The following is a 27155-nucleotide window of genomic DNA, read 5'->3' on the forward strand; positions in this document are numbered from 1 at the left end:
AATTTTTTATTGGTAAACCAAAACTGCCAACTAAGAGTGCATTGTTTACTAATTGTAGCTTTGCATTCTTGTTAATAATATTCCATATTTGCCTACAAAGGACAAGTACAAAAGAAGTGATGATGCAAATTGCCTCATTGCACAGTGGGGGGCGGTGCCATGATGATGTGATTTGCATAATCAAGCCCCACCCACCACTTCGTGATAATGTGCAGGATCGTACCAATGGTCTTTTTTCTTGGGCTTGACTCTCAGATCAAAAATAACAAGTGTACTATTTGCTTTACACTGGTCACATATTACTTCTCACTAAAGCAGCGTTTTTTTGTTTCCTGAAGATCCATTCATATTAAACATTAGCATCATATAAAACACACAAAACTGTCATATTAGACGAACAAGGGATGCAAGTCTGCTCCATCTTGTTATGATTGCCTAACTTGACTGTCATAATAAAAAAAATATTTTTCCCTTAATTATTCCATTGAACATTGTATAGAATGTGAACATTACTGCGTGTTTCTGAGTAGCTCTGACTGGCATGTCCCCAAACAGGCTCTGCAAAATTGTGGCTCATGGAACCTTAACTGCACACACCCAGACTTGAGCAACCCCAATATGTACGTGTTCAGTAATTATAATGATTAGAATAAAACCTCACCCATCTTGTTTTGCATATTTAATGTATTGCCAGGAGGAAACTCAGAAGGCTGGCATATAAGTAGGGGGAATACATTGAGTTTTAATCTTTTGCTAAAATCTTATCAACTGAGCAGAGAGGGGAGAGGCATCAAGATGACAAGTAAGTATGTGTGAAGGTGATGTGATCTTACCTAGATTAGCACCTACAGTACCTCTCATTTATTGTGTTCCATTAATAATAATTTGTCATTATAAGTGTATTATTGATGTACTCTATTTCACAAACTGAGATAAACTGTTACATTGGAAAACTTTTTTTTTATAAATTAGGTGAAAAGTTGGAGATGACATAAATAATGTGTTTATTGTGTTAATTTGTCACGCATAAAATAAACCGAACTCTTTTAGGAAAACTAGCCCCATCTATGAATTTTTAGAGCATTCTCAATGAGAAATTAAACCAAACTGGCTAATATCTTTTCCAAAAAGCACTCAAAAATTGTCAGGTCAAGAACATCTATTTAAAACTTATCCAACATGATTTTATAAAAAAATATATATATTTTTAGGTAGACATGAGTTGAAAGTGTCTGCATATGCTGATGATTAATTGTTATATATCGCAAATCCCCAGGAGGCCTTCCCTAGCTTCCTCCAATTACTACAAGTTTTTCAGAACATACCTGGATTTTTAATAGGGCCAAAATGGAGGCTTTAGCCTTGTATACAGGTGCTGAAGAATATTGGAGGGACGCATTTCCTTTTCAGTGGGCTCACACTACATTTACATATTTGGGAATTAAGGTTGTATGCAGTGAATTTCCCAGATTTAATACACCGTATATTGGCATATTTTCAAACATTTTTTCCGAGATGACTATATCCTATTCAAATGTTTTCCCTTTTAATATTGGGCACTGATTTAAAAATTCTGAAGAGGGCTATTAGCAAATTTATCTGGTCAAATAAGAAACCAAGACAGTCCCTGTTTAAATTGAGTCAACCTCCGATATTAGGAGGAGTAAATCATCCATGTATCAGAACCTACGTATTAGCAGCAAATTACAGTTATGCGATGGACTGGCTTAGAGGCTCAGAAGAATTTGCTAATACGGAATTAAAACAAGCTTTTTGCCCTGATATTTCGCTCTCCAGTCTTTTACATATGAGACCAGCCACATTCCCTTCACATGTCACTATAACTTTGTTGTTAACTTCCACTTGTACAGCGTGGAGGTTGTCCCATTCAAGAATGGGTGTGTCAGCCCATAAAACAGTTTTCCTTCCCTTAACTCATAATGAAGGATTTTGCAGGAGTCTCACCTCAGTTGTGTTAGATTCCTGGGGTCTCCAGGGAGTTTGTTTGATTTATCAGTTTCTGGATCAGCAGACTGTACAGATACTTTCCTATGATGAACTCAGAATGTCTGTTACCATTTAATTATCCCACTATTTGTCTATTATCAATTACGTACAGTAGCACTAGCTATATAACTACGACATTAGGTACATTATCAACTGCAGACAGAGAACATACAATTGATGGTGTATTCTGCCGCTGCCCTAAAGTGGGATGTTCAAAGTCTTTTCTGTATACACATATTAAGCACCCACTTAATTTAGAAGTGTTAAATACTGGTATAGTCAAATGGAAGGTTGATTTATCCAATATACCAATGAAGACTATACCCCAAGCTTTTGTACGTCTAAATAAATGTCTAATTTCAGCATCATATGCAGAAATGCATTATTAATTACTTCATTGCTATTATATAACACCCAAGTCATACTTGCCAACACTCCCTGATTGTAAGGGAGACTCCCTGAAATAGCAGCAATCTCCCTGACTCGCTGAAGAGTCTAGCAATCTCCCTGATTGCACCTTACCCATGTTATGAAGCTATTATATAAAAAGAAAAACAGAGATATATACAATCAAATACAGTAGGGTCATTAGTATCATTTCCCTGTATTGGATATAAGGCACAATGATCCCTATGGCTACATGCATTTTCCGAAAAGTACCAGAGTGTTTTCATCAACTGTATATCTTACAAACTGCTTTGGGGCTCATTTACATTTGGATGTAAGTCCATTATATGACACGCCTCTCAGATGTAGCAGGACACGCCCACTTTACCTCCACACTCATAGGTTCTGCTTTCACATTCTCCCTGAAAAGCTTTTTCAAAAGTAGGCAAGTATGACCCAAGTTGAGATTTCTTACGGGAATCTCAACAAACCCTTGTGGCCAATGTAATAGGGTGAGAGTTTAGAAAATGTGAGAGTTTAGCAGTAAAACCATCTTTTGGGACACGCTTGTTGTTAGCAAAAATAACAGCAGCAGGAAAGAACACTATTTTATCCCAATGGATATCATCAGATACACTGACATTGGCTTTGTTGATGCCTCGGGTCTCCTATCTATTCCATATGGATTGGCTGGAGATGTATACCAATAAAGAAAGCAAAGTGGATTTTTTTTCATATTTGATTGCCATATATACCACCCCTGTGAAAGACTCACTTTACAAAGCAGTTGCTTTGACTTCCTGGCATAATCTAGAAGCGCTCTCCTTAGGACGCCCTCCTTTCTGAAGTATTGTTATCATAAGTGTAACTCTCGGTGCCTATAGTGGCAAGATGGATTATAGAAAGGCATATATATTTTTTCTTTTAAGGTTTGTGGATTTCGCGCTTACAGTTCTCTCACTCCAAATGTTACTTAATGTACTTGTGTATATGTTTATTTCTGCTCCAGTTGTACTGTTTTATATATATATATATATATATATATATATATATTTATTTATTTATTTTTTTTGTATCTTTGACTATGATTGTTTTTGAAAGATACAGTTCTCCAATAAAATATTATAAAAAATATATATATATACAGTATATATATATTTTTTTTTTCTTTAAACAAATTGGGTCAGATGTACAGTACTAAGCCTTGGAGAGTGCTAAAGTGGAGAGATATAAAATACCAACCAATCAGCTCCTAACTGTCATTTTTCAAACACAGTCTGTAACATGGCAGTTAGGAGCTGTTTGGTTGGTACTTTATCTCACTCCACTTTATAACTCTCCAAAGTTTTGTACATCTCCCCTATACCATTAACATGGATTTTTCTTAAATATCGACCGGGCAATACTTCAGAATAACGATCATTGGGACATCCCGAATTTACATTTCCTACTGCTGAGGCTCCTCTCTGTAGCTGGCGGGTATACACCAGAGGACAGAGGGCTGGCTCCAGTGGTGTATCTATAATGGGTGCAGTTTGTGCGGGGCACACGGGCCCCGGGTCCAGGGGGGCCCCGCACACCCTGCACCCATATTATTTTAAACTTACCTGTCCGTGGTCCTGTGGCGGGTGTCAGCGATGCTCAGAACACGGAAAAATGGCCGCCATGGCCATTTTTCAGGTGTTCTGCGCATGCGCAGTAGACTCCGGGCACACTCTAGTGCTCGGAGTCTACTAATGCTCTGGTGGCTGGCCAGCTGCGTCAGTCAGCTGCCGGCCACCGGGAAGAGAGGAGGAGGTCCCGCATGGGGAGTGCACACGGGCCCCCTCCTCTCTTAAGACGCCCCTGGCTGGTTCATTTACAATTCCAGACTGCCGGATCAGCAGTGACCGGCAGCATGGCAGACACTGGGGAAGGGTGGAGGGATGCAGAGGGGCCGGGAGGCAGGTAACGCATGGCCTGGCGTGGGCGCAAAATATCTGACCACACCAGGCAAGTGGTTAAGGCTATGTACACAATGATGTTTTCAGTACACATAATCTATACTGCATCATGTATGCACTCACTCTGTGTTTTCAAGCAATCATCTTGTAGTTGTTAATATTAGTCATGTACCTGGGTAATTAGCAACATAAAGTATCCAAATGACACAAGGTGTTCTCAGCCTATAAACCCACGCCTGGCTTCTGTGCACCTGCCAAGTGGAGTAAAACCGTTGTAACAATCTATTCCCAGAAATCTTCTAATAATATACAGTACATGCATAAGGGGTGTACTGCAGATGATTAAACATTTCTCCACCAAGTAATTCTTTCTGAGATAGCACATTCAAATTCCCAACTTATATTCGCTGTTTGCATTCATATTGAGAGTAGAACATGTTGCATAGTGTGTGAAACCTCAGAAATAGCCATTTCTATGGCATTAGGAAGTAAAATGCATTAGAGCTCCCTGGTATATAAAACTGCACAAACCTTCTCTACCAATGAATTTAATGCATTGACAAATATTAATAACTACTGCAATATGTTCAACGTAGTATGAGGAATATTGAAAGATTATGATACATGATTACTTTGTTTTGCAACTTTTTTATGTGAGTCAGCATAATAGTTATTAGTTGTTCACTTTATACAGTATTTTGTCAATTTGTAATAATTACATAATTATTAGCTGAACTAAGCATAGGTAATAAAACTGTAAATATTCCATGTTATAGCCATTTATAAATAACCTTTAAAATGATAACCAAAAATAATTTATAGTGCATACTTTTGTTTATTCTACAATCTCAGGGATCTAAAAGAAAAAATGAATTTTAAATAGGTTTCAAATTAACCATGAAAGTATACACTGAGGATGTAAACTGAATATTCTAAATCAGTTGCTTTAATGAAATATGAAGTTAATTAAAGAGATCTGATATAACAGGTTGATAATGCATAATAAGTAAATATATAAAAAGTTGTTTTCCAACTTAAAATACATCTGCAAAACCCCAGCACTCGTAACTCTTATGGGTATATTTACTAAAGTGAGTGTTTTTAGACGTGGAGATGTTGCCCATAGCAAACAATCAGATTCTACTTAACATTTAACTAGCAGATAATAGCTAGAATCTGATAGGTTGCTATGGGCAACAGCTCCACTTCCAAAAACTCACTTTAGTAAATTTACCCCTTAGTTTTAAAAAATAAAATAATAATAATTGCTATTTGCTACGGGCCTGATTCAGAGATGGACGCAATGCTGATATTTATGCAGTTGAGCGATCATGGGTTGTATGCGCATGTCTCTGAGTTACACTGCGTATACATCAAGTTTCATTATTGATGTTGTTGGTGGTGAGGATTTAGTCACAAAGTGATTGACAGGCAGGGACTGTTTGTGTGCGGCAACAGGGTGGTGGTATCATTACCGTTTTCAGGGCATGTATCTGCTTGCAACTGTGATCCCATATGCCGCAGACATGGTTCTGGCATCTCAGTTCCAACAGCCATTCTGTACACCCATATGGTTACTCAGAAATCCGATAATCAACTGGTCTGCGACCAATGCTGCGTCTTTGTATGCAGCCGTGTTGATTGGTGAAGCTGCTGTTGGGTGTGTCAATACAAATCCCAGTGCCTGTGACATTAGCATATTTTTGTACAGTCGCTGCAAAACTATTTTAGCATATATCTCTGAATCAGGCTCTAAGTACAGAGCAGCATAAACATTTATCTGTGTGCTCTTGAGCCCAGTGATGTGCACAGATACGTTATTTGTAATTGATCTTACATATACTGCCCTAGTAATGTACACAGAACTGTACAATGCATACTGTACATGCCAATGCCCTAGGCCAAAAGGTGATACACTCAGGGGCTAATCCAGCATTGCATGCTAGTGCAATGCTGAATGCAGACTCACGATTATCGGGAATCTGCGCATGTGCAGAACCCATACTGCGAATGTGCAGAACGGGTCCTGCATGATCGCACGTAGCCCCAGATATGCCTCTGCCTAATTGACAGGGGCGGTGCGTGAGTGGGGACGGGGTCGGCCGGCATTCCCGGAAACGGGGGCATGTTGGCTCCGTTTTCCACAGATGCAGTTTCCTGGCCTCACAAGCCGGCCAGCCTGCATAAGGTTAGGCCATACTTGCCGACATTCAGCTCCCTCCTTCCGGGAGGAAGCTGAATGTCTGCACACAGCGGGGGACGTGGCCGGGTAATGATGCTGTTTTGGGGGCCACGCGATTGCGTCATCGTGGCTCTGCCCCCTCTTTACAATGCCGAAAATATTGGCATTGTGAAGCAGGGGGCGGAGCCACGATGATGCGATTCATGTCATCGGGCCCCCCGCTGCGGGGGTTTCTTGTAGTCTGGGGGGCAGGCGGCAGCCAGGAGCGGAACCCGATATTCGGGAGGCTCCCGATCAAATCGGGAGGGTAGGCAAGCCTGGATTAGGCTCACTCAGCTGGCCGGCAGCCTGGCACCGTCCACCGGAGCCTTAACTAGATTTTTTGGTGCCCTGTGCCAGAAAGAGCAATGGCGCCCCCTCATTTTTGAAGAGACATAATGCACCCAAGAAAGGGCCATGGCTTCATGGGGAAGGGCCAGGGAAGAGATAGGAGAAGCCAGGAGATGCTGGGGATGAAATAAGAGGAAGCTACAAGCAAGAATTATAATAAACAGAAATTTGACAGGCCTAAACAGCGCCCCCTGACCTGTGGTGCCCTGTGCGATGGCACCGGCCGCACTACCCTAGCTATGGCCCTGCCGTCCTCTATCATGAACGATGGTCGTGATGGCTATCCCTGGCTGGGACCTCTGTTGCAGTGCTGGGATCGCAAATGCTGCAATTGTATGTTTGCAAATTGCAAAGCTGCTTGCGTGCAGCTTTGCAATTCCATCCAGTACTGAATCAGCCCCTCAGACAATACATGCCCTGACTTGTCTAGACTATGACATGTTCATTTATCAAAAGGAGACGCCCTTTTGCCTATAGATCATACCCTTTCCAGTTTCTGGAAAAAAAGATTCTCTTACAACAAGCTTTATAAAGTATATTACATTTGTAAGCCTGAATAGCTTCAACCTGAAAATATGACGTTTAAAAAGAGAAACTCCATCCATTACTGTAAATAGGAGACCAAGGCCCTCATTCAGAGCCGTACGCTCTGAGCAGAGCGCACGCTCTGAATGAGGGCCGCCCTCCATAATTATGGAGCGTCCTCCTGGACGCTCGTATAGCTGTGGGTCACCACCCACAGCCTATACGAGCGTGCAGTTTGATGGCCGCGATGGTCGTGACCATCGCGACCATCGCCACTGCGAGCCGGAGCCTGTGGTTGAGGTTTTCAACCGCAAGGCCCGGAGTGATTTTGGCTCTATCAGAGCCAAAATCACTCCCACTGACATCACTAGTGATGTCAGTGGGCCGGCTTCTGACGGTAGGCATTCCCTTGGGAACGCCCCCGTCAGGGAGGCATGCCCCCGACACGCGCACCAAAGGGTGCGTGCTGTCAATCAACATCGACAGCACACCCCCTTTGATCAGACACAACGAGCGAAGGAAAGTCCTTCGCTCGTCGCGTCTGGCGCATGCGCATGACGGAGCTCCCGCCGTCGTGCGCATGCTCAGTGCAGACCATCGACCCACTTGCGAGCGGACAGCCGCTCGCGAGTGGGTCTGAATCAGGGCCCATGTCTGCAAATGGTTTTTTTTCTACTTTACTTAAATGCATTTATGTTTTTTATAATGTGAGGAAATATTATGTCGTCTTCGGTCCGCGGTAGACTTGCCCACTTTTCCAGACAGCTGGGATGGAGCGCCACACAATTTTCATCAGCCTCCCGGCCATTCCGGAAGAGTAGGCAAGTATGAGGACACCCCTTCATACATTCTGGGGCTGCCAAATTTTTGTGGGTATCGCCCTATAATTACTGTTTTCAGGAGATTTCCCACTAAATTCGTTACAAAACACTGTTAAGGGGCCTATCCATTACCCGACTTTGTGAACAATGCGACCAAAACCAGGAGGTTTTGGTCGCATTGTTCACAAAGTCAGGTAATGGATAGCCGGCAAGGACCAGCGATGCGAGTGCACGCTGGGTCCTTGCCGTCCCCGACCATCTACTGAACATGCCCATCAACCTGACGAAGCTCGTCAGGTTCAGCATGTTCAGGGATAGGAGGTCGGGCTCCTTCACTGAATGACGTTCAATGAACGCTGTTCAGTGCGGGCACCGCACCTCGGCAACCTGAAGGCCTGATTGCTAGACGTTCAGATTTTCAGGTCTTCTAATGGATAGGCACCTTTACACGTTGGCAGAGTGAGAAACTGTTAGGCATTAGATATCACCTATAGCAAAGAGTCATGTCAGCCGTTGCTGATGATAATATTAATAATTATATATATTTTTTTCAGGCCTACAGCTGAACAATGCCAGCTTGCAGCAAAGCAAAAATTCCTCCGCTCATAGAACCTCTTACTATGACACTAGCGACTTGGTGGTGAGGAGAGGTCAGATGTTTGAGATTAATCTCACATTCAACAAACCTGTGCAGTCCGGAGATAATCTATCAATCACTGTGGAAACAGGTAAATTTTATTCTTATTTGAAAATTATGGTAACTCCAATAAACAATTTTCTCATGTAATGAACACAGGAGATTTAATCATACTTCCAGGGCCGCAACTAGCGGAGGGCTAAGGAAGCACGTGACCCGGGTGCCAGACTTGGTTTGGAGCTGCATCCCAACCTTGAGAGGCATTGAGACACAGTCAGTCTAATGTGGTGCCGGTCACAAGCCAATCAGTGCCCGTGGACTGACAGCCAATCAGCAGAGGCTACTGGTCCATGAACTCCAAATGGTTCGTGAGCGGTGCCACATTACAATGACGGCAGTACTGACAGTTCCTCAGCATGTGGCAGCCACGTCTCGCGCCACCCCGAGCTCACACACCGCACGGCCATAGCAGGTAAGAGAAGGGAGATGGGACCTTACTGTGGCATAATGTAAAAGAGGCCTTACTGTGGCATAATGTGTAAGGAGCCTTATTACTGTGGCAGAATGTGTTGTAAGAGGCATTATTACTGTGTTGCATAATGTGTTGTAAGGGACATTGCTGTATCATAATGTGTTATAAGGGACATTAATGTGCGGCATAATGCGCTGTAAGTAGAGATCAGCGGGTCCGGTTCCCTGAGAACCGGACCCACCCGAATTTCGGGGATCCGGGGCTATCCGAGCGCAGCCCCGGATCCCTGACCCGAGGTAAAACCTTGTGACTCCTCGAGTCGCGAGGTTTTGTTTTCAGCGGGCTTAACACTGATTGGCTGAGAGAGCCGTCTGTCACGGCTCTCAGCCAATCAGCGTTAAGCCCATTGAAAACACTAGAAAGGAGTAAAAAAGATGGCACCCGCCATCCCCCACTGCCTGACACCGCCGGCACCCCCATTGGCAGCATCCCCCGCCGACACTCCTGCACTTCTGCCCAACGTACTGAGGACACCGTCAGCGACCCCCACACTGCCTCCCACAGTGAGGACACCACCAGCACCCCTGCACTGCCGACAAAGTCAGCAAACCTGCACTGAGGACACCGCCGGCATCTTGCATTGAGAACACCCCTGCACTGCCAACACAGTCAGCAAACCTGTAATGAGGACACCGCTGGCACCCCGCTCTGCCGACACCGCTGGTACTTCACTGAGAACACTGCCATTCCATGTACTGAGGACACCGCCAGCAACCCCCGCACTGCCGACACAGTCAGCAAACCTGCAATGAGGAGACCGCTGGTACTCCCGCACTGTCGACACAGCCAGCAAACCTGCACTAAAGACACCGCTGGCACCCCCGCACTGCCAACACAGCCAGAAAACCTGCACTAAAGACACCACAGGCACCCCCACACTGCCGACACAGCCAGAAAACCAGCACTAAGACACCGCTGGCATCCCCGCACTGTCGACACAGCCAGCAAACCTGCACTAAAGACACAGCTGGCACCCCCGCATTGCCGACACAGCCAGAAAAACTGCACTAAAAACACTGCTGGCACCCCCGCACTGCCGACACAGCCAGAAAACCTGCACTAAAGACACCGCTGGCACCCCCACACTGCCAACACAGCCAGCAAACCTGCACTAAGACACCGCTGGCACCCCCGCACTGCCGACACAGCCAGCAAACATGCACTAAAGACACCGCTGGCACCCCCGCACTACCGACACAGCCAGAAAACCTGCACTAAGACACCGCTGGCATCCCCGCACTGTCGACACAGCCAGCAAACCTGCACTAAAGAGACAGCTGGCACCCCCGCACTGCCGACACAGCCAGAAAACCTGCACTAAAAACACCGCTGGCACCCCCGCACTGCCGACACAGCCAGCAAACCTGCACTAAGACACCGCTGGCACCCCCGCACTGCCGACACAGCCAGCAAACATGCACAAAAGACACCGCTGGCACCTCAGCACTGCCGACATCACCACTACCCTTCACTGAGGACACTGCTAGCACCGCAGCACTGCCATTCCATGTACTGAGGACACTGTCAGCAACCTCGCTTTGCCGACACTGCTGTCACAGTAAGTGCACTATTGGTGTATCCAACCCAAACTGTATAACACACTGTGTATGTGTTGGAAATTAGAAACTGAACTGCCACATGTTAGTGCCGCCCACTGTGTCACTTAGCTGGAAGCAACCTTGTGGCCTAGATGAAGCAAATAATATTGTGAGGTGGTCAAAATTGATTGTAAATTACTGGAAATAAATGTTATTGAGGTTAATTATACTGTAGGAACAAAAACAGGCCCATTTTATGTGATTTTAGCTGTTTTTATGATTTTTTTAAAAAAAATCCAGATCCAAAACCAAAACACGAAAACAAAATACAGAGGTGAAGTTTTGGCAAAACCAATCCAGATCCAAAACCAGGGTAGATCCAGATCCAAAACCAAAACCAAAACACGAGGGTCGGCGTACATCTAGTTGTAAGGGGCATTACTGTGGCATAATGTGTTATAAGGGTCATTAATGTCTGGCATAATGTGTTATAAGGGGCATTACTGTGTCACAAAACCACACACCCTTTTTGTCCTCTATGTTGTATTTTTTTGGGGGGCGCCAAATTATGGCCTTGCCCCGGGTGGCAAAAATCCTAGTTTAGGCCCTGATACTTCAATACATGTTGGTGGCTGCTCAACCCATACCTGCCGACTTTCTGGCTGCTCCTTCTGGGAGTGAGCAGCCAGATCGGCAGGAAGGGGGTGTGTGGCTGGGATAAGGGGGAGTGGTTGGGTGGGAGACATGCACTTTTGGGCGCGGTGGGGGCAGGGTCACGCGATCGCGTCAGTTTGGCCCCGCCCCCTACATGCCGATAATATAGGCATTGTGAAGCGGAGGGCGGGGCCAAAATGACGCGAATCGGGAGGCAGCCGGGAGGATTGCCTGCCTTCCCGGGAGGTCGGGAGCGGCACCCGAATTCGGGAGGCTCCCGACCAAATCGGGAGGGTAGGCAAGTATGGCTTAATCACATCAGTAATATCACTCAGATGCATGTAAGGGAGGTGTTATTCTATGCAAGAAACAACAAAAAGTAATCCCCCAGCACTCAGAGTGAAATCAGCAATAAGATTTGAAAAACTACATGGTGGTAGATAATTCAGAGATCTCAGTTGCATGTATTTGCAAAAATATGGCTAGGCCTCCAGGCTTGGTTGGAATGAAAATCTGGTAACGTATGGGAGTAAATGATGATCAGTAATTTGCTCCTAAATGCCAGAAAACAGATGAAAATGGTCGTTCAGACAAGTTTGTTAAATGTTTGATCTAAACAATTTGTTCAAACAACAGTTTTTGTCCATTTTCCGGCATTTGGGAGCAAATTGCTGAATGTCATTTGCATTCATACCTTATAAGATTTTCATTCCAACCAATCAACTAGTTGGATGGTTGGACAGAAAATCTTTACGTGTGTATGCAGCTTCAGTGTTAATAAAAATAAAGCAAAAACTATGTGTTAAAAAGTGATACATAGGTGAAAGGTGTAATTAAAATACTAAGAAAAAAAAATTATATGAGACAAAAATATAATTTGAAGGTGTTAAAGTGCTAAATAAAGTGTTAAAGAGTGCCAAAGAGTGTTAAAGAGTGCCACCCCAAAGCAGCCCAGCCACACCAACCCCAGGGGGCACTGCACCCCAAACTCATCCCCAAAACTGATAACTATATCCAATTTGGGACATATAATTGCCCAATATGATAATGGCACATACAGATATATCTGAATTGAGAGCCAGTTTACCTTGGAGTCACCCCTAAGTCCTCCTAATGGCACAGCATGCCCTATATACTATCATACTTGCCTACTCTCCTGGAACGGCCGGGAGGCTCGCTAAATTTTGGTGGCGCTCCCACACAAACGCCCGGAAAAGTGGGCAAGTCTCTCGGCCTGCCGCCACCATGATTCGCGCTGAATTGAGTCATCATGGCATGCCCACTCTCACAATGCCGGTAGTCTCAGCACTGTGCAGCGGGGGTGGGATCATGAGGAAGCGGTCACGCCTCCCCATTTCACCCCTAATGCAGGGTAATGTTCCCGGTCAATCCCCATGATTATGATGGTTATGGCTGCAGCTGGGAAAGCAGTGGGTAGAGCGATGCATACACATGAAGCAACAAGGATACGTGCATAGAAGCGTGTATACTGGCATTAACATAATGTAGTATATCTGGCAGCTGTGGACATTCTGCACTTTGCATTTTGCTCAGAATCAGGCCATTAAAGAGTAGCTAACCACGAATATCACACTGCCTTATTATGTCTGTCATTATTCACAGCAGTCACTTACCACTTGCCAAATGGTAATGTTACTGTAGTTTTCTGCTGATAATTATTAGTAAAGATTTATTTTTTTGCCAGCCCATAATATGATGTCACTAAAAGTGACAGTATATCAAAATATATGTGTATATATATACATATATATATATATATATATATATACTGTATATATATACCTGTAACCCATGGCACTCCTGTAATTGTATTGAAATGTTTTACTAGGCCAGGTTAACCTTGATAACATGGTGTTGCGTGGAAACTGAGACGAAGGAAGCAAATTATATATTCCAAATGCCTTCATTGTGTCCCCCTGTGTGGCCGCTGGCACCCCCTGTGTTGTCACTGCTGCCACAAAGTTATTTTTGCATTATGTTTTAGGGGGTGGGACCATGCCTTCCCTGATTTCGTAATGCCCCCTCAGTATCCGTGCCCGTGGCCTCTCTTGGCAGCCCAGACATTATCTTCTACAGTCAAGCAAAAAGTACATTTCACCCTCTTCCAAATTTTCATTTTAACATATCAGGTCATAATAATTAATATTGATCTAGTTACCACCAAATCCTCAATTTGCTAAATCTCATGAGGCCCTAGGCATAGGCAAAATAGGCAAATGCCTAGGACATTTAGATTGCCACGGTACATGCATTCCAAGCCTAGTACCGGCTCAGCTCGACAGTGGGCAGCGACGGAACAGGGACAGGCAGACTGCGCCAGCGGCTCTGCTCAGGGATTTATTCAGAGGGGGGCGATCACCCCCCATACACAAACTCCCACAGTAGTGACTGACAATAGTATTACCGCAGTCAGGGCTCAGCTGGGCTGTCTGTTGAGCGGGTTCATCAGATCTCCTCATTTCAGATGTTCACAGGCCCCCCGCCAGCAGGGGCGGGCTGGCTGGCAACTTTTAGCCTGGGGGGCAAATGCATGCAGGTGGCCCTGGCAGAGGGTAGCGTGTAGCAAGGGTGCCCGGAGCACGTGCTTAGGCGCCCCCCCCACAAGTGTTTCAGGGAGGAGGTGGGTCCATATGGAATTAATGTGAAGTAAAAATAAAGATATGGGGCAGCCCCCTGTAGTGGTTACCATATGCAGTGCCCCCTGTGCCCCAGGAGAAGACCTCCTTATACAGGCCACCAGTAGTGATCCTCCTATGCAGTGCCCCTTATACAGTGCCCCCAGTAGTGGTCTCCCTGTGCAGTGCCCCTTGTGCCCCCAGTAGTAAGTTTCTTATGTAGTGCCCCCAGTAGTGGTCCCCCCTGTGCAGTGCCCCATGTGCCACCATTAGTAAGTGCCCCCAGTAGTAGTCCCCCCTGTGCAGTGCCCCTTGTGCCACCATTTATAGTGCCCCCAGTAGTGGTACCCCCTATGCAGTGCCCCCAGTGGTAGATCCCTCCCTTGTAGTGCCCCCAGTAGTAGTCCTCGCTTGTAGTGCCCCCGGTAGTGATCTCCCCCTTGTAGTTCCCCGAATAGTGCTCTCTCCCCCTTGTAGTGCCCCCAGTAGTAGTCCTTCCCTTTGTAATGCCCCCAGTAGTAATCCCCCCCTTGTTGTGCGCCCAGTAGTAATCCCCCTTGTAGAGCCCCCAGTAGTGCTCTCCCCCTTGTAGTGCCCCCAGGAGTAGTGCCCCCCCTCCCACAGTACACACACACGTAATAAATGAAAAAAAAAAAAACACTTACCTGAATCTCCGCTCCTGCCGCCATCCGCTCTTCCATCTGCCCTCCCGGCTCCCGGGCCAGGCCGTCTGCATTATGGGAGAGACGTCATATGATGTCATGACGTCTCTCCCATTACCCACTGCAGGAGCCGGAAGATGGAGCGGCTCCTGCAGTGGGCGCAGCGGCAGTCAGTGAGAGTCTAACAGACTCTCATTGGCTGCCCCTCAAAACAAACACACAGCTGCCGGAGCTGGCGGCTGTGTGTTTGTCAGTCACTGTGTAGTGCTGACCGAACTCCATCCGGTCAGCGCTACACGCACGATGCAGTCTGTGTCACAGAGATACAGACTGCCACAGAGACACAGACTGCCCGCGGCCCGCATGGCGCCGTGGCCCGGGGGGCACATGGCACCCTGCCCCCCGGCCCAGCCCACCACTGCCCGCTGGCCACAATGCCACCTAGTTCCCTGGTGCTGCTCAATCACTGCTGGCTGGCTGCTGGGTGGAGGGAGTCGCCAGACCTGACAATAGCCCCAGAGACTCCTCCCTCTCTCCATCTTATATATATAATGCATTGCGCAACATTAATACACTTTTAAATCTCTTAATGCATGTCTTTATGTGTATAAGGTGCACTACAGTGTGGCGTAATGTGTATAAAGGGCACTACTGTGCCCCTTCCCAGCATGATCGTGCACCTGTCCTATTTAACATAAGGGGGTTGGGGAGATCAATGCTCTTGCTGGCACATGGCACCAAAATGTCTACTTACAGCTCTGTGGATGAGGATTGCCCTGGGTGAGGGGTGATGGGTGTTGATGGCTGCTGCTGTGATCTATACTGCTGGGTGATGGGTGTTGTGCTGGGTCAGAGGCGGAAATAGCAGCAGTGCTATGGGGCACCAGCCAAAATCTTGCCGAGGGCATCAAATTGGTTAGGGCCAGCTCTGCGTACAAAACCGTAACACATTTTATTGTCATTAATTATTCAACAAGCCAACATGAAAAAATCATGGTAGCCCATCATCAGTATATATTGTAGATCCACCTTTAGCAGAAGTAACGTGAAGTAATTATTTCCTGCATGCCTTTTTCATGCTTCAGATTACTGATGTTTGAGGTTGTTAGTTTATGCAAAGTACTCTTAAGGTCCCATGGTAATATTTCAGTAGGATTGAGTTCTGTACTTTGACTTGGCTATTCCAAAAATGTGATTATCAGCCATTCTGTTGTAGATTTGCTAGTGCGCTAGGTGTCATGCACTAGTGTATGTTCCAAATTCAACCTAGGTCATACTTGCCAACTCTCCCTCATTGTCAGGGACACTCCCTGAAATAGCAGCAATCTCCCTGACTCCCTGAAGAGTCTACCAATCTCGCTCATTTCACCTTGCCCCCATTATGACACGTGTTATATAAAAGAAAAAACAGAGCTATATACATTCAAATGGGATCATTAGTATAATTTCCCTGCATTAGTTATAAGGCACAATGATCCCTATGGCTACATGTATTTTCTAAGAAGTATCAGTGTGTTTTCATCAACAAGTGGATCTTGTTGATGAAAACACACAGTGGAACTGCTTTGGAGCTCATTTACATGTGGATGTAAGTCAATTTTATGATACGCCTCTCAGATGTAGCAGTACACGTCCACTTTACCACCGTGCCATAGGTGCTGCTTTCACAATCTCCCTGAAATGCTTTTTCAAAAGTAGGCAAGTATGACCTAGGTTCAGTTGATAGACAGAAAACCTCACACATTCCTCTGTAAAATATATATATATATATATTTATATGGTAAGAGGAGTTCATTGTGGATAATTGCTAGATGTCTATGACTTCTAGCTGAAAATAATTCCAAATGATCAGACAGAGGGCTCGATTCAGACCCGCTCGATAGATGCGTTCGCACGCAGCCGCTTGGCTGCTAATATATGCATAGGCTGCGATCGCACGGTAAGACATTAGTACGCCCACTGTCTTAGCGTGCGACGGCAGAGCAATCGCAAGCCAGTGTAAAGATGGCCCCTTCCCTTTGCAGCACGCGTCATCTCCAGGAAGTGTATGATAAAACAGTAACATCGAGTGCCATCGGAGCTGCTCGCAGCCCAGCCCTCGCAGGGATCGCCACAAGCACTGCTATCGCTGCAGTGTGAAATACAACCCGGTGATGTGTACAATGACACTCCAGGTTAATTATGTACGCCTATTAAACGCCGTTAGAATGCACAGGCACGCCTTCGTTCGCACATCCAAAACCTGTTTTCATTGACCTGCCCCTGTCACCACCCACAAACGGTACTTTCTGTCACTCAAACTAATGAGCAGAATAAGGATGGCGTACGATCGCTTCCCAATCGCAGAGACTGGTTCGAGCACGAGCACTGCGATGTATACGCATGCCATGCGCAGAAAGCAAAAGTTGCCCAGCTGCCAGCGAACGCAACCTAGCGAGCGGGTCTGAATCGCCCCCTGAGACCTTTAAATCCTCAGATGTTTGTCTTGAGGTCTTTCTTTGCAATGTTGAGGGTCATGTAGTCCAAATTCTGGGCACATTTGCTGGGATGGCTATTTCTAGTAAAACTGTCTTTATTGTTCTTCATTTGTAAATAATACTTTTCACTGTAAATTGATGAACTTCATATTGTTTGGAAATTCCCTTTTAATAATTTCGAAACTAAGGGGATTATTGAGCTGTGGATGCAAGAGTTATCCCAGCTGCTAACATGCTAGCAACTGCAATAGCTGTTATATGCTAATGCAGCAGGAGGCATACTGCCTTTTGCATGCATTACTGATCCGAGCTGCGTCCTTGGACGCAGCATCGGATCATCTGCACTATCCTTCATCCAGCTGAGTGACCATGGGGTCACGCAAACTGGCCATCGCAAATGCCCAAGAGTGGCCAGGAAATATTGGTCTGCCGACAGAGATTGTGGTCTCTCCAGTCTTCCCCAACGGCGTCAAAAAGCCTCCGCTCTGCACATGTGCAGAACAGGCCCTGCGTACGCACAGATTCCCATTACTTGGGAATCTACATTCAGCAGTGCACTTACATGCACTGCTGAATCAGAGACTAAATGTTAGTAAATACTCTCTGTAAGTAAAATGTTGGTACCTATATAATACATGCAGATGGTATGCATCAAGGATTATAAAATACATTTTAACAGCCAAACTCAAAAAGGAGATCAGTGTTTGTATAACAGTGCAGGGACTTTTATCAGAGCCACAGCACCATGATCTAGGGAACTGGTGTGTATGTATGGAGGGAATGGTACTGTTACTGTAGTCTCTCTACATATGGTACTTATGTAATGGGTTGATACCCCAGATACATCAAGAACAGAGATCTAATATTTAATGCATCATAATTTTCATTTTCAGGTCCTTCTCCGTCTGAATCCAGAAACACAAAGGCAGTGATGCCAGTTTCCAGCTCTGGGAGTAGAACACCTTGGAGTGCAGTACGTGGAAACAGCAGCTCTAACTCCCAGACCATTACCATCAGTGTGCCAGTGAATGCATGCATTGGGCAATACCGGATGGGTCTACAGATCATCAGTGGCGGGCGCACCACTTCAACCAGTCTAGGAACATTCTTTTTGCTATTTAACCCCTGGGCATCAGGTATAGTTGTTAAATATGTTATAATATAAACATACCTGTATGAACATCGTAGATAGCGACAAGGAGTATATAAAATCTAACATTAGAGCTAGTAAGTTCAGCAGATAATATGATAAAAATATACAGCTATTTTCAGGATTAATTATAAGTTATAATAATTAATGATCAAAGTGGAATCTCTTTTCTCTTCAGGGACTGTCCTGCTGTCCCCCCCGCTGGCCACAGTGTCCCGTGGGTGGTCGGCAGGTTGAGGAATACACTGTCACCGCCACTCCTTTGCTCTGTTTGCAGAGCAGCTGTGCCAGTGAAGGAGAAGATGCAGCTTACATTCAGTGCAGGGAAGAGGTTGGGGGCAGCCCAGGAGCTGTCGGAGTGCTGGGCTCGCCCCCAACATAGCGCAAAAATGGGCATCAACAAAGGGGCGTGACCTAGCAGAAAGTAAGCCACACACCATTTTGGGAGGGTACAAGGGTCCTGCTTTGTAGATCCCAAACGTTCTGAGGTATGCATATACACTGCTGGAGGGGGGAGGGGGACATGGAGACATATACACTGCTGACTACGGGGGAAGAGCACATGGAGACATATACACATATACTGTAACTGTGGGAGGCAGACCGGCATATAATGTGAAGGAAAGAGAGCAGGGCAGAGGAAGAGGTGCTGAGACAGAAAGGACAGAGGGGAGAAGGAGCACAGCACAGTGCAATTACACTTACTTTAGAGTGTGTGCCCAGTTGTGGGTCTTCATTGGAGGGCCCCCATCATTTTCCACTGTCCCTCCATGCTGGGGGCTGGGCTAAAGGTGAGGGGCACAATGCATCTCTGTGCCCGCCCCCAACTCTACATCAGAGCTGGTGGCTCTGCCCACACCTCGCCCCTGCCTGAAAGCAGCAATGTCACCTTGCTTCAGGGGGTGGTTCCATTCCACCTCACACACCCGCCCACTCAGATAATTTTTTTTCTGCTACTGCTGACTAATCCTCTACAGTGTCCTTCTCCTGCCCCTGCTCTGTGTAATTTGTTTGACCCCTGGCTGTTCTTTTCTAAGTGCTTCTGCCAATGACATCCTACATCCTAACTACCTGCTCTCAATTACTTACTCCCATAAAGACAGGGATTTTCCATGTCCTTTTTTCTTGTTTATGCATCAAGCAGTGAAAAACATGAAGAAGTGGACCACTAGAGAAGTGGTCCATAGCAACCAATCAGCTCCTACCTATTAATTTATAGAAATCAGTTGAGAACCTTAAATTGGGTTCTGAAAGGGAAGGGGAGCCAGTGGGGGCTTGTAGGCGAAGGGAGGCAGATGTAAAGAGTTTGTAGAGGAAGATGAGCTGAGCAGCAACAATGAGGATAGACTGAAGAGGAGAGAGATAGGATTTGGGGAGGCCAGATAGAAGGAGGTTACAGTAGTCCAATCTGAAGATGACCAGATGAGGGTTTTAGTAGCATCCTGGGTGAGATAGGGTCTGATCTTGGAAATATTTTTGAGATGGAAACGACAGGACTGCGAGAGGTTCTGGATATGTGATTTGAAGGAGAGGGAGAAGTCCAGGATGTGTAGAGGGAGAATAGGAGGGGTCCAAGAACAGAGCCTTGGGGAACACCTACTGTAAGAGGCTGTGGGGGGGGGAGAGGAGTCATGAGAGGAGACAGAGAAAGATTGGTCAGAGAGGTAGGAGTATAGCCAGGAGAGGGTAGTGTCAACTTTGAGGAAGTGACCTCTGAAGTGTGCTCCCCCATGGCATCGATGCCATAGGTGTAACCACAGGGAAGAACTTCAGGTGATTGCCGCAGCCTCTACAGCAATCACCTGACGTGATTCCCCGTGGTTCCACCCACGGCGTCTACGCTACGGGGGAGCAATTGACTCCCGCCCAGGCCTGTCAGAAAATCACACAGCAGCCCTGCATATATCTATTGCTCCTCTTCTGCACGTACTTTCTTGGAGCCTGTAATAAACAGTAAAATGTGCCTGTGTTTAAATTTTATTTACAAACTACAACAATATCACTGTAATAATTAAACGCAGTTTAATTTTCTATTAAACTTTTTTTTTTTTATTAAATTACCTTCAATTGTTCAGTTATTAGCCAGATTTTTTTTTCTACAATTTTAGTAGCTCTTCAGGAGGTTTCATTTTTCTAAAGTAGCTCACACCTCAAATAAGGTTGGAGACCACTGGTCTAGAACATTGTACAACAAATATAAAAACATTCTGTGTATTTCTATTTTATGCCTTGGAAATATACTCTATTTTTTCCCTCAGGTGATGAAGTGTACATGAGCAGTGACTCAGAGAGAGCAGAGTATGTTCTTAATGACACTGGACTATACTGGTATGGAAGTTATAATTCCTACGGAAATAGAAGATGGGACTATGGACAGGTAATAGGAACATCTGAGTTGGGTTATTAGCCCAAGCTACACAGAAAAGTATTAATATTAAATCAACGAGTGTATTGTTATATTTTATTTATATATACCACAAAGGTCCAGTTCCACCATGCATAGTGGATGGATCATACAGCTGAATTATGTAGTACATAGGTGATAAGAAAGGACAACTACAGACAAATTACCTATTTTATAAATAAACATTATATAATTATATACAGACCACAGAGTTAGAGAGAGCCATGCACACAAGAGCTTACATTCCAGTATTCCAGAGGGGCTATGGGTGAACACATAAAGGGTCAGTGGAGCACGGCTGCGGATTGCAGAGGTTGGAGCATTCAGAGGAGGGTTAGTAGGTTAGTGAAGAGGTTTATTTGTTAACAGTTTATATATACAGTCAGGTCCATAAATATTTGGCCTCTATTCACAACCACAATGGTTTTGAAATGAATCAAACAAGATGTGCTTTAACTGCAGACTTTCAGATTTAATTTGAGGGTAATTACATCCAAATCGGGTGAATGGTGTAGGAATTACAACAGTTTCAATATGTGCCTCCCACTTTTTAAGGGGCCAAAAGTAATGGGACTATCAACTCAAAAGCTATTTCTTGGACAGGTGTGGGCTATTCCCTCGTTATTTCATTATCAATTAAGCAGGTAAAAGGTCTGGAGTTGATTCTAGGTGTGACATTTGCATTTGGAATCAGTTGATGTCGACTCTCAATATGAGATCCAAAGAGCTGTCACTATCAGTGAAGCAAGCCATCATTAGGCTGAAAAATCAAAACAAACCCATCAGAGAGATCGCAAAAACATTAGGTGTGGTCAAATCAACTGTTTGGAACATTCTTAAAAAGAAAGAACACACCGGAGAGCTCAGCAACACCAAAAGACGCGGAAGACCACGGAAAGCAACTGTGGTGGATGACAGAAGAATTATTTCCCTGGTGAAGAAAAACCCCTTCACAATAGTTGGCCAAATCAAGAACACTCTCCAGGAGGTAGATGTATATGTGTCAAAGTCAACAATCAAGAGAAGACTTCACAAGAGTGAATATAGAGGGTTCACCACAAGATGCAAACCATTGGTGAGCCACAAAAACAGGAAGACCAGATTAGAGTTTGCCAAACAATATCTAAAAAAGCCATTACAGTTCTGGAACAGCATCCTATGGACAGATGAGGCAAAGATCAACTTGCACCAGAGTGATGGGAAGAGAAGAGTACGGAGAAGGAAAGGAACTGCTCATGATCCAAAACATACCACCTCATCAGTGAAGCATGGTGGTGGTAGTGTCATGGTGTGAGCATGTATGGCTGCCAATGGAACTGGTTCCCTTGTATTTATTGATGATGTGACTGCTGACAAAAGCAGCAGAATTAATTCTGAAGTGTTTCGGGCAATATTATATGCTTATATTCAGTCAAATGCTTCAGAACTCATTGGACGGCGCTTCACAGTGCAGATGAACAATGACCTGAAGCATACTGCAAAAGCAACCAAAGAGTTTGTTAAGGCTAAAAAGTGGAATGTTATGCAATGACCAAGTCAATCCCCTGACCTGAATCCGTTTGAGCATGCATTTCACTTGATGAAGACAAAACTGAAGGGAAAATGCCCCAAGAACAAGCAGGAACTGAAGGCATTTGCAGTAGAGGCCTGGCAGAGCATCACCAGGGATGAAACCCAGCGTCTGGTTATGTCTCTGCGTTCCAGACTTCAGGCTGTAATTGCCTGCAAAGGATTTGCAACAAAGTAATAAAAAGTGAATGTTAGATTTAGGATTGTTTAGTTTGTCCCATTACTTTTGGCCCCTTAAAAAGTGGGAGGCACATATAGAAACCGTTGTAATTCCTACACCGTTCACCTGATTTGGATGTAATTACCCTCAAATTAAATCTGAAAGTTTGCAGTTAAATCACATCTTGTTTGTTTCATTTCAAAGCCATTGTGGTGGTGAATAGAGGCCAAAATATGAAAATTCTGTCAATGTCCCAATATTTATGGACCTGACTGTATATATATATATAATATATATATATATATATATATATATAATATATATATATATATATATATATATATATATATATGAGTGGGACAGGGAGACTGGGTGCGATTAGCAAGGGAAGGCAGCAGAAGGGGAGTGGTGATAGAAGAAAGTGAGGCATGCAGTTTAGAGTAGACTGAAGGGTGGTGAGGCTAATTTATGCATGCCCCTGTAATGGCGTTCAAACGCACTTGCACGCCTGCGATTTGCCGACCACCCCTCACGTCACCGCCCCCAAACGATACTTCCTGTAAATCACTCTGCGATGGGACTGCGTAGTCACTTCGATCACAGTCCCATCCGCAGTGGAGTCTTTGCGCACTGCGATACATACAAATGTGTAGAACGCAACAATCGACCAATTGCGTGTGTAATCGCAGTTGCAATCGGAAGTAAAACAGGCCCATAGTCTATAAGAATATACTTATTTTAATTATCTAGAAGATCCATGCAACATACTGTATATATGGCCCTGTTTATTAAGGTATAACTTTCTTTTTGCCCTATATACTAATGGGGATGGCATCCTCCAATTTAAGAAATATTGCTTTGAGCATATTGAAAATGTAAAAACAAAAATTGCATAATACTTTACAATCTATAAAATCCATGTGGCAGTCAAACTACTGTATTTCATAAGTACATAAGTCGCTACTTTAAAAAAAAAATCTATGTTTGGTTGCTGCTTCACATTTGACAACATATTGTTATTATTGTTTTGCATATTATATAGGCTCTTTCATCATTTCACATTTTTCTGTCTTTGCTTCATCACCCAGTTTGAAAGTGATATATTGGACATCGTTGTCAGCATGATGGATAGGAGTCTAGATTACCGGAGGGATCCAGTTACAGACGTGTCGCGCAGAAATGATCCCATTTATGTGGGGAGAGTGCTGAGCGCTATGGTGGGGATAGCAGAAGTTTTATATAATTGTGAAATTATTAAATTATTGTTATAAACAAACATTTTTAAAAATAAATATAATATTCTTTAGGTAAACAGTAATGATGACAATGGGATCATTGTGGGGAACTGGAGTGGAAACTACTCAGGGGGAGTAAGTCCCACACGATGGAATGGAAGTGTCCCAATCCTCCGCCAGTGGAAGCAGAGTGGACCAGTTAAATTTGGACAATGCTGGGTCTATGCTGGAGTACTTTGTACAGGTTTGTAAATGTAGTTCACTGTATTGCTCCAGTTATACAGCTCTCCCATAAAAAGCAGCCTGATCATTGTACTGTAGGTAAGATACTAGAGGTCTTTAGATGAAATGTGTAAAGGCCAGAAAGACCAGTCCAGAACCTGAGGTGACAGATTTGCAGCCTCTTATTTTATTATTTATTGCCAATAGTGTATATATATATATATATATATATATATATCCTTATTTTATATACTGTATATAATGTTGCTATGTACCTGTACTTATTTTTATGTGCACCTGTACCCCTGGATTGTGGTGTGTTAAGGTACATGTATTCACTTGAAAGTAGAGGTAAAGTACATATATTTATTTTATAACGTAGGAAGTCATGGACAAGGAGATATGATCACAGTAAAAGTGAACACCTATAATAAATATAAACTGACTAACACCTATATTTGTGTAATTGTGTACATATCCTCTGTGTCTACAATTTTGTGGATAATGGGGCCTATTCATCAACCGATAAATGGCCCGGTAATTATGCGGAAACACTAGTTTTTGCATTTTTAAGTTACCGGGCCATTCATTATTAGGGTCCGATAGGACCCCCCCGGTATTCAGCAAACTCTGAAAACTGACAGTTTTCGGAGTGTGCTGGCGAGAACAAGCGCCATCTTCAGACGACGCTTGTTCTCGGATCCACGCTCTTTGCTATAGTAAGGAGTTTCGGAGGATGCGAAGAGGGATCCAAGCAGATCCCTCCCCCGCCTCCTCACTCCCTCCCGGCGGCTTTGCGCATGCGTGACCCGAGGTGAACAAAGTCTTTGACAACTATCGGCACCAGACACACCCTCAGACCACAAAAAACGTTTCACTACATGCTGCCCTTCTTTGTGACAGCAACCTAGTACAGAAAGCATTGATAAGACAGTGCGGCCAACAGAAGTCTTAGTATAACTGGAGTGCGGATAACTTTTTACTCACCCTTGTGTATATATATATATATATATATATATATATTCCATAGACATGTGTGTATTCCAATGAGCACACAATTCTGTGAATTTTCAGCTCCACCATTTTGTGAGTGACAACAATCTTATTCTGTGAGAGTGCTGAATCTGCAGTTAACCACAGGGTGTGATGGCATACCATATTTGTATTGCGCAAGGAACACGACCATTAAGGCGTCAGCCTTAATTATCGTAATTTGATTGCTTTTTTTAGTTTGAGTGGCACAAATTCAGTAGGTTTTGTGAAATTTCAGATCATGTCTAGGAAGCCTTAATGGGACATGTAAAACCGTAAAGTTTTTTGTCTATGGAATTTCATTGCTTTTTTATCATTTATTAAGTATCAGGGTTTTGATGAGCAAACTGGGCCACCTGCAGGACAGAAGGACAACAAATAGGTACACTAACACGGGTGGAGGAGCAGACAGCACACAGGAGGTGTTTTAAGGGGGCAGAGGGAGAGATGGCTGCGGGGGCAGGCTGCAGGTGTGTGGGGCAGTGGCAGCAGTTGGGGTGTGGAGCAGTGGCAGCAATGGGCATGCACAGAAGCATCAGCGGGCGACAGAGGGACTCACTAGTGCTGGGCATGCACCTGAGAAAATCAAATCAATAAGAAACAGATGCATGGACGTACCAGTGAGATCCATCCATGTATTATTTTAAAAAATTAATGTGTAATATTTAAAAAAAATGACGTGCTTCTACAGCACAACCACCGTCAAGCTTTGGAGCCCCAGTGCTGGATGTGCTAAACACAGGGGACAAATGATGCAGAGGTTCCCTGTATTAAGCACAACCAGCACAAGGCTAGTCAGAGACAGTCTTGGTTGCCAAAATACAGGGGACGAGCGATGTAGGGGTCCTCTCAGGAAAAAACTAATTTTCCCATAGAGAAATTCTGATGGGGCATGGTGTGTCAAGGGCTACACCTCAAAAGCTATTGGAGGTACAGAGCTGAAATTTGGCATGGGCTGGTAGAACTGTCGCTCGGTGCTGCATACAAAATTTCAGAGCAAAAACTAAAAATTTTAATTTGGGAGTAATTAAAATTTCCAACTGTCAGCATTTTCTGACACTCAATTAGGACCACTTTTTTGCTGTTCTCTATGGGGGATTTTTGGGAAGGCATAACTCAGGGTAGGGGGCGAATTTACACTTTGTGTTTGTTTTATTAGGTAGCTATTGTTCCAGGGTAGGTGCTTTAGGGGTTTAGGTAATTGAGAAAGTTATAGTTTTTAAACTATTACCTCGCAAATCCACCATTATAGAGATACGAAGTTTCAACTTGCTGTGCAGCCTCAGTAGGAGCCTCCATCAGGTGTACTCACTGTGGCTTCACTTGGGTGCACCAAGATGGCAGGTCAGTGCGGGCGGTAGCGGCGGTGGGCTCAGGGGAAGGAAGCAGCTGTAAGCTGCGGCTGGAACCCAGGGCTAGTGGGCGTTAGCTGCAGCCGGGACTCATGGGCATTAGCGGCGGTGGTGGTGCAAGCGGCAGGACCCGGGAAGGTAGCAGCAGACTGATGCAGGCTCGGATCTGAATTATCCGTGATACCTGTTTCTGTGTATAAATAAACACAGAAGCATGGACGGGATCAGTGAGACCCATCTGTGCTTCTGTTTAAAAATGAAACCTGTGTAAAAAAAAATGGCGTGCCCCCCCTCCCCCAAAGACCAACCAGCTCCGGCTTTTGAGCCCCAGTACTGGTTGTGCTAAATACAGGGGACAAACAACGTAAGGGTCCCTCGTGAGAAGCACAACCAGCACCAGGCTTTTCAGAACCAGTCCTGGTTGCCAAAATCTGGGGGACAACTGACATGGGGTCCCCCATATTAAGCACAACCAGCACTGGGCTCTGAGCCGGTCCTGGAAATACAGGGGGAAAAATGTGTAGGTCCCCTTGTATTTGCCAGAACCAGCACCGGACCCTTTCTAGCTGGGGGGTGATGCCACAGCCAGGGGAGCCTTTTCACCGGGCCCCCCAGCCGAAGCATCACCCCTGATCGCTAG

General features: G+C 44.8%; 1 protein-coding gene across 1 annotated transcript in view; it reads left to right on the forward strand.

Annotated features, from left to right (window-relative positions):
* Positions 1–766: 766 nt before the first annotated feature.
* The window catches only part of LOC148511779 (protein-glutamine gamma-glutamyltransferase E-like), a 53513-nt gene continuing 27124 nt past the window's right edge, over positions 767–27155 (forward strand). The window contains exons 1-6 of the mRNA XM_088482678.1: positions 767–802; positions 8810–8983; positions 18285–18527; positions 20800–20918; positions 23763–23891; positions 23982–24153. Of these exons, the coding sequence (XP_088338804.1) occupies positions 796–802; positions 8810–8983; positions 18285–18527; positions 20800–20918; positions 23763–23891; positions 23982–24153 (844 nt within the window). The 5' untranslated portion in view covers positions 767–795. The remainder of the gene's footprint in view (positions 803–8809; positions 8984–18284; positions 18528–20799; positions 20919–23762; positions 23892–23981; positions 24154–27155) is intronic.

This window comes from Taudactylus pleione, unplaced genomic scaffold (genome assembly GCF_031769625.1).
Source record: "Taudactylus pleione unplaced genomic scaffold, aTauple2 ptg000290l, whole genome shotgun sequence".
NCBI classification, from domain to species: domain Eukaryota; kingdom Metazoa; phylum Chordata; class Amphibia; order Anura; family Myobatrachidae; genus Taudactylus; species Taudactylus pleione.